Source organism: Macaca nemestrina, chromosome 2, assembly GCF_043159975.1.
Source record: "Macaca nemestrina isolate mMacNem1 chromosome 2, mMacNem.hap1, whole genome shotgun sequence".
NCBI classification, from domain to species: domain Eukaryota; kingdom Metazoa; phylum Chordata; class Mammalia; order Primates; family Cercopithecidae; genus Macaca; species Macaca nemestrina.
Genome location: NC_092126.1, coordinates 118389366 through 118402579, shown reverse-complemented (window position 1 = coordinate 118402579; position 13214 = coordinate 118389366). Strand labels below are relative to the sequence as shown.

Here is a 13214-nt window from a genome sequence, read left to right as displayed (position 1 = left end):
AGAACCCACACAGCAGAGTGAACTTAGTACATCTAAACTGACTGGGGTTAAGGGTCCGGGTTCTGGTACTTTCTAGCTGTGTGATTTGGGAGACGTCACCTTATGACTCAGTGTCTCAGCTTCCCGTCTGTAACACGGGGATATCTACCTTTGTCTTAGGGAAGCCCAGCTGCTCAGCCCAGTACTCACAGTTGTCCTCACTTCAACTCCAGGCTGCTGCTAGATGGATCTCCCACCTGGACGTCCCCTCCCTTCATCCTTCCCTTAAGCCTCTAGGCCTTTCCAAGGCACATAGTATCCTAGGCTTGCTATTCAATTAGTCAGTGATCAAAAGCATTAACACATGTGAAACACTTAGAATTGTTCCTGTCCTATAAAAAGGAATCAGTGAATGTTAGAAAAATATACTAATACCACCAACAACAAACAAATCAAAAGCGCATCTTCTCTACTGTCCACAGTTACTGATACACATATCTTATCCATCCTATTTGAGTTATTTGAGGCAGGGCACACTGTGACCTCTCTGAGCAGCTTGCTCAAGTCTACAACATAGTGAACATCCAGTATATTCTGAAGGAATGAACGTGAATTTCTCTCCATCATTTTTACTTCCATCTCATCCACTCCCACATATGTGACCCATGTGACTGACAGATTTTCTTCCAGAATGAAAACTCTACAGCATCCTTCCCCATCTCCTGGGTTTGCAGACACAGAACAAACAGCTTTTGGCCAATTTCAATGCAGGCTTCATGGAAATGAGTCCTAAATCCTGCCTGCCCGAGGCTCCTCGGTGGAACCCTGCCATTGCTGCGGCTGCTGAAAGGGAACCTCCTTTGTGTTCTCCTGTTGGTCTGACCAGGTCCACATTCCAGACCTCCTCCCTGGGGGAAGGAAATCAATTTAGTTGTCCCTTTATTCTAAAAGGTAGGGACAGATGGATGACCAAAATCTCAACCCAATCTGCCGTTGGGCAAAAGAAAAGGAGATCTATTCAGGGCTCCACATTCTAAGAAAAACTCATAAAGCTCTCAAATACAAAGGAATTATAAAAAGCAAGAAAACAAAATCTAGTTTTAACCATACCTGAATGTTTAACGAGTGGTAACGATCAAACAAACAAACATTCCAGGGGCGTCATCACAACTCAAAAAGCATTTCTCAGGATCAAAAGCATTTAATCACTCTTGCTGCGCTGTTGTTCCATTCCCCACCTTGAGAACAGGTGTCTGTCCCCATTCATGCTGCAGCCCCCTGGACCCTTTGAAGATTACTTTATCAGTCTTCAGTCTAACACAGGACTGAGCCACACCAGGCACAAGGGCAACGCTTGCTGAACCAACATCAGTTAATCTATCAGGAATTCACAAACTGGTGGCGAGGACAGAGAGGCTGAGAAACCCTTGGAGGAGGACTAAGGACAGCCCAGAGACTGCAGAGAAGCATTGCTTCAGCAGCTTTGCCAGTTAAACCAGAGTGAGTCTGCTGAGTAAGGCCCCTATGTCTGAGCTGTTCTTGGAGACACTTCATGATTCACACCCAAATCACACAAGATTAAAGAAAATACTGGATAAAATCAAGCCAAACATTAAATTCAGGGGAAAGATTTTATAGGACAAATTAGAAAAATATTGGTATCGTGCTTCAGAGAAACCCACCTCTTTCCTCTGGCTGGAGGGCCCGAAACAAACTCCATGGCAGATGGAGAGGGAATAGGAGTTATTTTAAGTCAGCTCGTTGTGTCCTTCCCATGCTGGCTACAACCCCACACTCACACCCACCATGCTAATCTGGTGGCCTTGGCCAGAACTAAGGGGATCGTCCATTTGTAATAAGGATTCGATTAGATGGCTGGGCTTGGGAGGAGACAAATGGAGTTTGAATGCAGGTTCCCTGCCTGAGCTAGTTAGAGAGGCTGCTAGCAGCTGGCTGTTCCTAGCCATGCCTGAGAGCTCTGGCCAGGGTGGATTTACGCCCCATGAAGACACTGGATTTCCAGGGCAAGTTCACAAGTCATTTACACCCTCCAGAAGAACCTAAAGTAAGTAAAAATGAAACTGGTTTTAGAGGATCCCTTCACTTATTCATCTACTGAGTCCCTACTCGAGGGGGCTGGTGGTTAAGGAAGGAGAAGGGGGAAAGGAGGGATAAGTGAACAAAACAGAGATGAACGAAGAACTTGTGCACGCCAGAGCCACAGATATTCATGCCGGCTGACTCTTAGCTATCATTCTTTAGCTACTGTGGCTGCTAGTATTATTCTTATTGTTACCTTTAAAATAAACAAACAACCTTGGTTTCTTCACACGGTAGAACTCACATAGAACCTCTAGTACAAGTTGTCTGCTTGTCTTCTAGACCACAGTTGGCCAAGCTTGCCATAGAACCAAAAAGAAAACTGAGAGTGTATGTACACGATCCCTTCCCAATGTCTATCACAAAAACCTGAATAACCTGAATAATCAAAAAGTATTCTTTAGGTTACCTCTTTAAGCATCCATTACCACCATGTTCTTCCAACCTTTACAGAAGCTGAGGACAGAACAATAGAAAATAAACACAAACAAGATGTCCAAATAACCACTACTGCCTCTGAGATATCCTGGGGCCTGCTTTTCTGCACCAGGTTCTTTGCTTGCATTATCTCATTTACTCTGACAACAAGCTATGATCTATGCACTATGGTTATGGCATGATTACAAAAGAAAAGTGCAGCTCAGAGAGCCTGTGTGACTTGCCCGAAGTCACATAGTGTGGATGTAGCGGGACTAGGAGTTGAGTTTCACAGTGTGATGCCGGAATTGAGTCCCTCCCACTTTGCTGCGTCTTCTGCTCAGAAGGAAAATGCAGAACTCAAGTCAGAGTCAACATACACTTATTGACCACATTCAGATGGGTTAATTCATGTAATGCTTAATGGCTGGTATCACCCTAAACTTCTTCTAAGTATCTGATAGCCTCAGGGTGAGAGACAGATGAATAGGACAGATGACCAACTGGTCTGATCATTCCTTATGTTTTTGTCACAGATCAACTGCAACATGGTTCATATGGTTTGGGTTCTCATAAATAGAATATGGGGCATTTGTTTGGGCCGCCTCATGTATGGCGTGGCCGAAATCCTAGCAACCACCACCACTTTTCACCCTAGCAACCACTACCACTTTTGATGTGTCAACAGAAGAACATCAATGGCATGTGTTTACAAGTATCTATACTCTTAGGAGGTGAACAGCATTGACGGGGTTGGTCTGCTTTTCCAAGAGCCTTTCAGCTGCCCTTTCAGTGGCCACAGCTCTGGAGAGTGCATCAGATGGACTATTTACAAACACACCATTTGCTGCAGGGCCAGGAGATACAAAAGACTGCTAGGCAAATGTTTGTTGGCAAAGCACTGGGGGGACCAGTTCACACTGTGAGTTGACTGTGTGGCGGGCAGCTAATCATGTCCACTGCCACAGAGAGAAGGATGCTACCTTGGTGACTTCTGACATCTGATTCCATTTCATTTTTCCTTTAAATGATAGGAAATGATAAACAGGAAATTAATCCATTTACTGGTAGAAGATTTGCGTTTGATTGTTTCATTGATTCTGTTCCTTTCCAGTTTGGAATAAATACACATTAGGAGCCCAAACTCAGTCACACAACCTTGTAACTTTTCCTGCTTCCAACAAATGATGCCAACTGGGCAACCTGGAGATGGGTAATGTGCAAAGAGTTTTAAACTTCAATATGTCTTTGGACTTAAATGTCTTTAAAAAGACAGCCACTTTTTCAATCAGACTTTTCAATAATTCTGAGTTACATTTGGAATTAGCCAACTAGTTAATTCAGTCCTCTTTTGATAAAAAGATTGTTGAAATTGAATATTACCATAAGGCCCATCTTAAAGCATGCACATGGCATCCACATGATGTGGTCATGACTCCATTAATACCAGGGCGATTAGAGTAAAGTTGGATGATGATGGAGCTCTCACATGAACTGTTTCTAAACAATGATGCAAGTGAGAAGTGGACTCATCCCCACAATGCTTTGCCAACAAACATTTGCATAGCAGGCAATGCCGCTACTTTCTCATTCTGATGAATGGGAAAAGACGGGTGGGGTGGATGGGTATGTATGCATTTGTGTGTGTGCATACAGGTGCGTGTGTGTTTGCTGATTGCTAAAGAAAACGATCTACACTTTCTTAACTTTAAAAAACAGTGTTCACTGCATTACTCTTTATAATTCTGTATCTTTTTAAAAAATTTGATAAGCACACACAAACCCAAAGGGATGTCCTTTTTTCAACACACTGCAATTAGTTCAGGGGTGGCAAACATGTGGCACACTCATGGCCAATGCTCCAAGGGCAGCCTTGCCCAGGGATGTGGGTTGATGCTACCATGGGCTGTTTTGGATTTGGCCTAACCCTACTCACTTCAGAGACAGTACAAATGATACTGAGAGAAAGAAAGTGGTTTACACATCAGTTTACCAAGCAATGCTACTGGATATGACATAGGCAGGAAATAGAGAAACATCTCAGCTGCTTTGATTTAACAAAAAAGCTGTTGAATAGCTTCTATCCACGAAGCACTGGGCTTAAGCAATGTAATTTGGGGGCAAATCCCATCGTGATAAATTTCCAGGGATCTTGGGTCTAATTTATTGTGTCAAATTAGACTTGCAGTAAGTGGGTCTAGAGCTGGAGTATGAGTGTCCATGTATTACATAAAGGGACTCATTATGATAGGTTTCATGCTGTCTAGAGTTAAACATTTTTTCCACAAGTTGGCAGATGTGAGATAGCTAAATAAATAAATGCATATAGACATATATGGCTTTATATACAAAAGCATCATGGTAAATATATTTATCCAACGTTATTTATATATTATGTGTCAAAATACCAGTTTATAAACTCTATAACGATCTTTACAATGCTATGAATTGAACAGTTTTTGAAAAGTGAAAACTGCAGCAAAGTGTCATCCTCGTTGAATTGAAGGAAATCTTTCAAAATCATAAAAGCAGAAATGCAGAAGTACATAATTTCTCTTACCAGCAGCCTGAGTTCTGGATGCGTCAGGATATATCCATTATTTGTGATTGCAAAGGCATAACCGTGAATCCCTAACTGTAAGAGGAAGCAAGAAAGAAACCTTCATTAGCTTGCTCCCTGGTGAATTCACAAAGCATAAAGCAGCCCGGCATTTAGTAATTTACAGCTTAAACTTGGCATTCATAACCCTTATCAGCACAATATTTCATTAAAATGAATGCAAGGCACTGATCCTTGACATTTGGTGGAAATGAAGACCTGTCACAGGATAAGCTCAACAAATAGCACAATTTAAAATGTCACATCCCCACATTGGCATCCAAGGGCTTTATTTTGATTTATTTAAAACAAAAACAATTACTTTTTTTTTTTTAACAAGAAAGTGGCTAATGTTTCTGGAAAGACCCTATGTCCAAGTGCACAGAACCTTATCAATGGAGGTGTCTTCTCTCTGCCTGTAATAAAGAAAGCGGGGTCCCCACGCTGCCTCACTTCTAGACTTTCTATAATTCCATGCCCACAGAGGCCATCTCAAATTGGTGCTCCCCTAGGCTGTCATTTTCCATCATGATTCAAATACAAAGTGTCCCCATGCCCCAGCCTACACAGGAGCCTGGCAACCCTTTTCATATCCTTTCGTCTTCAAATTGTGTGGTTGCCTAGCTTTTCCAAGCATGCTTCCATCAACACAAAGCCTGGGTAATTTTCTATGCAGAGCCTCACTTAATTTATGTTTTCTGACTAAATGGGACTATGGGAAATAGTTTGTGAGCAATGAAATGTTTTATTAGCTTTAAAAAGTATGTAATCAAATTTAACACTGCACTTATTTAAATAATAATCCCGGCTTTTTGACAATATTTCTATTACACAGTTGACTGCACCCATTGGCTACAATAAATTTACCTACAAATCATTCATGTATTAAAACGGCCTCTGGCATAAAACCCATACTGATCTGTCTCTCTGAAGAAAGAAAATGTAACCCAGTTTTGCCAGAGCAGTGAAAGGGGAGAAGAAAAAAGAAATTCTCTATTTTTTTTTTCTGAGGAGTTATTTCACAGTTCTGAGCCCCACTGTTAATTTTCTTTAAATTCTCTGCCACTCACATTCTTGAATATGATACTATTAAATGATCCAGACAACAGAGTTTACAAACCAGGAATGACCCTGTCTGCTTGTTAGCTTAACGTCAAGGTGATGTGAAATTAACTTCAGAGAATTTAGCACTGGCAATTAAAAGTTTCCGTTGCATTACATAAAGCAAATATGCACGTGGTAGTCAAGGGCAACAGACATCTTCTCCTGGAGTTACCTTGCACAGCAAGTCTTAATAAGATTCTACTTGACTCTAATGATAAAAGTATATTTCATTATGCTGTGAAAGATAAACCAGAGATTTCCTATCCTTTGAGATGTATATCATCTCTTTCATCTTGTCTCTTGGAAAAATGTCAGACAGTCAACACTGCATTAATTACCATTATTATGTTTCAGTTTAAGATGGACTGGAGGGGTCAAAAAAACAAAAACAAAAACAAAAAACCTCTGAGAGTTTGGCTTTTTCCATTCAAGACAAAAATGGTATTTGATTGGGAATTCAAACTCAAACAAAACAAGTAATATTTTATAGTCAGCTCATGTATTCAGCACCTTCTAATATATATTACTTTGATTCTTGTTTTGCTTGTGAGAAGCAATACTCAAAAGAAGGCAGGATTCTTCTTAATGCCTGTACTCTTCTTTTATAGTACTCATCAAAATTATAATAATCTATTATTTGTGGGGTTGAGTATAAGTAATCAAGACTTGATTATTTCATGCCTGCCTCCCCTACCAGAATGTAAGTTCCATGAGGGCAAAGGTCCTATCATGTGGTTAAAAATATATGGCGGGGTGGTTGGGACGGAGAGAAGATGAGTAGGGAAAGAAGAAAGAGAAAAAGGTGGAAGTAGGGAAACAATGAAAGAAACTGCATTTAGTGCAGATTCTACATAGCTTAGCTAAATTCTGTGCTTCCTCCCCCCAGAATGCAGAAGCTGAGCTCATCTTCCCATGCCAATGTCCCGCATTCATTAACCAACTGCCATCTCTGTTTCCTCATTGCCCCTTCATGCCTCAACCCACTGCACTCTGCTTTTTCTCTCCCTCCACCACTAAATATGCCATGGATATCCCTTTCTCTATGATTGCCAGGGGCCTCTTCATTGCCAAACCCTACAGGATTTTCTCCCTCAAATCTTCCTACTTTTCTTAGCCCATTGCTTCCTCTTCCTCGACACTATTCCCTCAGTTTCCAGGTACCACACTCCTGGGCCGCCTCCTCGTCACAGGATCTTTGTCCTTCACCCATTCCTCAAGTACTCATTTTCCCTAAGATTCTGTCCCCAGGACCCACTGTCTGCCTTAGCTCTCCTCTCTCTCAATAAGCTGCAGTGACCACATCTGTGCTGTTGTTCCCCAGATCCATGCTCTGGCCTCAGTCTCTCCCTTCAGTGGCAAACCAAGTATCCAACAGAGTAGTGGTCATCTCTTTTTGGCCATCCCTCTGACACCTCAGACTCATCCAGTCACAGCGGAGTTCTGTAAAGCTGCTCTTCCTCCTCTCTCTCTCAGTAGGCGGCACCACCATCCACACAGACTCCCCAGTTAGAAACTACAGCATCAGTAGTATGAAATCCTACTAATGGTTTTCTCCAGGTTTGCTCCAATTCCATCCTGCTACCCAACTGTCCCACTATTATATCAATTCAATAAATTTCCACAATGGTCCTCACTGCTCTTCCTGCCTCAGAGTTTGACCCCAACAAAACCATCCTCCAGGTTGATCCAAGTCAAAGGTAACTCTGACCATGTTGCTTTCCTTTGTAACAGCCACTAACAACCTCTTCCATGTGTAAGACAGATCCACAGGCTTGTCCATCAGGTCTCCCTGGGATCTGGCCCTTGCCTGAGTACCCAACCCTGCCTCCCTTCACTCACTGTCACTCAAAGCATACGGCAACAACAATCCCCCTGCAATTTTCTCTCCTAGCCAGACCTTTACTCGCACAGTGTCAGCTACCCAAGGAACCCTTCCTTCTCTCTCCCTGTGGCTAATCCTCGCCCATGCTATAAGCTCATCCTCAGCTCATCTCTTGTAAAAAGGCTCTCCTGACCTGCACTTTGCTTTGTCCTTTCCATACCATCATCACTATATTTACCCTAGCACCTAGAAAATGCTATACTTGGCCAAGCACAGTGGCTCATGCCTGTAATCCCAGCAGTTTGAGAGGGCAAGGCAGGTGGATCACCTGAGGTCAGGAGTTCGAGACCAGCCTGACCAACATGGTGAAACCTCGTCTCTACTAAAAATAGAAAAATTAGCCAGGCATGGTGGTGGGCACCTGTAATCCCAGCTATTTGGGAGGCTGAGGCAGGAGAATTGCTTGAACCCAGGAGGCGGAGGTTGCAGTGAGCTGAGATTGCACCATTGAACTCCAGCCTGGGGAACAGAATGAGGCTCAAAGAAAAAAAAAAGGTACTCTCACTTTTCTGCCTCTCAACCCTACGTAGTTCTTTCCGTACTCTGATTTGTCCTAGAAAGAACTGGAGGTGGTCAGGCGTGGTGGCTCACGCCTGTAATCTCAGCACTTTGGGAGGCTGAGGCGGGTGGATCACTTGAGGTTACGGGTTCGAGAACAGCCTGGCCAACATGGTGAAACCCCGTCTCTACTAAAAATACAAAATATAAAAATTAGCCAGGCATGATGGTGGGTGCCTGTAATCCCAGATACTCTGGAGGCTGAGGCAGGAGAATCACTTGAACCTGGAAGGCAGAGGTTGCAGTGAGCCCAGATCGTGCCACAGGTACTCCAGCCTGGGTAATAGAGCCAGACCCTGTCTCAAAAAAAAAAAAAAAAAAAAAGAAAGAAAGAAAGAAACAAAAGAAAAGAAAACAGAAATAACTGGAGGTAGTACTTTCTCCATCAGAATGAGCTCTTTGTGGGAAAGGGGCCACCTCACTTACCTTTGACTTCTACAGTCCCTAGCACAAAGTCAGGCACGCGGGAGGCATTCAGTTAGTTTGTGTCTTTAAGACATTTACCGTTTTACTCAAATATTACCAAGCTCATCTTGAAAATTCCAACTAAATATTAAAAATGAGCTGGAAAGGAGAAGCCGATTTGCTCCAGCAGATGCACAGCCAGTTCTTCTTAAGCCTGTGCCTGAGAAAGTCTTCCTGATATTCAGAAACTGGTTAAAATCCTCCCCAGGTAAGCATTCTGAGAAAATAACATCGGAATGTTTTGTGTGTTGGTTCATGGCATATAGCTATATCCTAACAGACGTAGGAAGGGCAGCTCTGACCACATCTCAGAATACAACACATTCTGTGGATGAGTCTCTCAAATAATTAAAAGCTTATATGACAACATCCAGCATTAGTTTTTGGCCACAAATCAATACACTGATGAAATCGCTAACTTTGGTTTCATCGAAAATAGAACCAGTCTTCCCATCCATTCTAATGTACAGCCCCATGGAGTAATGGAGAACAGATCGGACACAAGGCCTTCCAGTACTTGGGCTTGCCAAAGGGGCCCTGGACCAGAGGCATGTTCTCCTGGAGGCCAGGAGCCGCATGGTCCAACAGCCTGGGGAAAGGAGGCACTTCCCTTCCAACTGGAGAGACTGGGCTAATGAAGTGAACCCAATTATAAAATGGCTCGTTATGTTAACAGAGGTCGTGGTGTCTGGAAATTATTGCTGGGGTGTCTGGAATTCTTAATAAAAATTACAGGAAGTCTGATTGCTTGTGGGAAAATCTATGAAGCTAAGGGAGACAGAAAGAATTCTATCTTCTGGGAAAACCCCAAGAGCCAAGAGCTGACTCATCTTTACAAGGTGTTAATCGGGAGGGCAAGGTGCGACCTGAACTCTGCTCCCTGGAGCTCTCCTCTCCTGGATGAGAGAGGCCCATTTGGCCATGGCTGTCCCTGGCTGACACACACCCCTTTCACAAGGCTCTGTATGGGAACCAGAGGGAAGGGTACCCTAGGTTAACTTACGCCACATCTACATCTCTGGTTCCCAGCTTGACCCTTGGAAAAGCACAAAACACACATGCCTGCATTTCAAGCACTGCTGGTTAATTTTCTATAGCTGATCTTCTTCCTCTATTCCCATGCTTTGTTTCCCTCATCTGTTACTAGCAGAATGATGTTGAGAAAGTTATTTCAAGCAACCTTAAGTAAAAATGAGGTCAAAGGGTCCCCACTTCATGGGAATGTAGTAAGAATTCAATAGGAATAATGCATATAAGGTACTTTGGATGACACCAACCACATACTAAGAAGTTCAATAAATGTTTCAGTGTATTTTAGTTATTATTATTTTATTTTAATTATTATTATTACAATTGTCATTGCTCTTATTGTTCTTGGTAGCGCTATGGTTACAGAGGTTAAAATCATGGTTCTTGGCCAGGCACGGTGGCTCACGCCTGTAATCCCAGCACTTTGGGAGGCTGAGGCAGGTGGATCACGAAGTCAGGAGTTCAAGACCAGCCTGACCAACATGGTGAAACCCCATCTCCACTAAAGGGACAAAAATTAGCCAGGCATTGTGGCGTGCACCTGTAATCCCAGCTACTCAGGAAGCTGAGGCAGAAGAATCGCTTGAACCCAGGAAGCGGAGGTTGCAGTGAGCTGAGATGGTGCCACTGCACTCCAGCCTGGGCCACAGAGCAAGACTCCGTCTCAAAAAAAAAAAAGGAGGGGGGAAAAAAGTCATGGTTCTCCTGCTTGCAAGGTGTGAGATTTGGCAAGATATTTAAGCTTTCCGTGCCTCAGTTTCTTTAACTATAAAATGGGGGTGACTGTAATGTCTAATTAGTAAGTGAGATAATGCCATAAAGAGCTCTGCACATTGCCTGCTAGAGGAAGCTTGGAGAAACTGACACAAAGGATACTTGTTACTGGTTCCTTGTTATGTTCCTTCTTTCTTGATTTATTGGACACGTATCAAGTAGTGGCCCAGTGCTTAGGTTTCTAAATCTCCTCATGTGAAATAAGAGGCTCAAGAATTGTTTGGAAATGTTTTCTACAGGTGGGATGCCTTTTCTGAAACTGAGCCAGCAGTTCTGGACACCTAGATCTCGCGATTTCATCAAAAGTAAAGTCCACTATCTTTAGGGGCCTCAAAGTCTGCCCTTATCTCCATCCTTGACTTTCAATTTCTCAGGAACTACAGTTTCCAACATTTATTATGGGTTTGGATCAATGAAATGTCCTTTCATGCCTCTGGGAACTTAACTCCAATTACAAAAGCCCTGGTGGATGAAGCTGGTGGTCACCATCGACAGATGGGGAACGAGGGATAGGAGGGACTTGTCCATACCCAACTCATCAATGATGGAGCCAGGAACTTGCAGAGTCAAGCTCTAACCACTGCCTGCCTCCACCCGAGGCCCAGGAAAGCCTAGGTCCCCCTAGACAGCTGTGGTGAATCAGGCCCCAGTATATCAGGGAGGGTGGTGCTAAGAAAGAAGCCCTTGGCAGCCAATAATTCCTGATTCCTGGGCTCCCTTTAGATGAAGACAAAGAGAACCCTCGTTAATCTGAGTGGGCCAGAAATGGAGACCAGCTAGCCAGTCTGCTTGGTGCTGGGGGATGAGAGGGTGAATGTGGTGTTTGCCCCTGTGCAGGAATCAACCAGATCTGGTGGAGGCTGCTCTCTGATGCCTCTGGCATGCACATGCTCACGCCTACATTCACAGCACTCTTGGGCAGTGCTGTGTGCCTGGGTTGTGCCTCAAGGGCATCCCCCTCCCACTTTTTGATTTGTTTTTCCAAAGAGTGCCCACCAGGAAATAGGAGAGTTTTCTGGATGGGATCTAAGAACTCTCTGGACTATCTTTTTAAAAGGCAAACCAGTCATGTCAGTATCGTGTGTGTATCAGAAAAATTCAATGATCACGTCAAAACTTACGATATAACATTGATTCTTTAAACTGAGGTTAGAGGAGATAAATAAGAAAAACAGCAAGTCATTGTAAATTAAAAAAAAAAACCTTTTAAATAACCGTGCAGATGGTACAAAGACAAGCTAACAGGTTGTAATAGTGGTGAGCAAAAACATCGCTCCAAAGTAGAGTTTGAAGCCTAAATTTTGTGAAAACAAGGCTCTGGGTGTCTCTGTTGCTTTGATTTCAGTGAGTGACTAGGTCATTCATTACCTTGTATTTGGGGATGGTCTTCAGAAGTTCTTTCACTGGGACATCTGTGCCAACCACTCCCAGGAGAATGCCCTTCGATCTCTGTCGAAAATAAACATTGAATTATAATAACAGTAAGTTAACTTGGCAAAAGAAACAGAAACTCATGAGAAGTCACATACCGTCTGCCTGGTGCCTTCCCCAAACTGATAGAGACTGAGGATTAACCCACATCTCCAAGAACGGTCTCTTCTATCCCCCACCCTCTACCTAAAATGTTACTGGGTAAAATGAGAGCTTCTCAGGCCAACCGTTAACTACCACAGTCCCCAACGCATACTCCTACCAAGACACTGTAATAGCTTCCCTCTCCTGTCTTGAAAATTAAACACTGATTTGAAGAAACACAAGAGTTTCAGCAGCTAAGGGCTCTAAACATTCACCAGTTTCTCTTATGAAAGCTTTTTACAGGAAAGACAGTATGTTAACTGCTTTCTCCATTTACACTGCCATCTGGTGCCCAGGAGAGAGAGACTAAATAGCCAGAGAAATATATAATAACCCTAACACTTTTACCAACTGAGGACCAGGGTGAAGGAATAGGCCTCCAGAGCCCCATTTTCCAAGGCATGTAACCATTGTGATTTGCTAAAACTTTCCAATGTCAGAAAGGCCTTTTTTTTTTTAAGGTTTTGTGGTGGGTTGAAGAGTGTCCCCCCAAATTCATGTCCACCCAGAACCTGAGAATATAATGCTATTTGGAAATAGCATCTTTGCATATGTAATCATTAAGGATCTTGAGATGAAATCATCCTGAATTTAGGGTGGACCCTAAATCCCATGACTGATTTCCTTCCAAGAGGGAAGGACACAGAGAAACACATAAGAGGAACAGGTCACACGAAAACAGAGGCAGAGATTGGAGTGACACTGCCACAAGCCAAGGAATGCCTGGGGCCC

General features: G+C 43.1%; 1 protein-coding gene across 5 annotated transcripts in view; it reads right to left on the bottom strand.

Moving 5' to 3' along the window:
- LOC105480634 (calcium voltage-gated channel auxiliary subunit alpha2delta 3) overlaps positions 1–13214 on the bottom strand; it is a 932903-nt gene that overhangs the window by 217942 nt on the left and 701747 nt on the right. For all 5 annotated transcript variants that reach the window (XR_011620085.1, XM_071091908.1, XM_071091909.1 and 2 more), the window contains 2 exons: positions 12276–12356; positions 5057–5131 (listed from right to left, as the gene is read on the bottom strand). Coding sequence is in view for 4 of the 5 variants with exons in the window: in XM_071091908.1 (XP_070948009.1) it covers positions 5057–5131; positions 12276–12356 (156 nt within the window). In the remaining variant the exon portion in view is untranslated. The remainder of the gene's footprint in view (positions 1–5056; positions 5132–12275; positions 12357–13214) is intronic.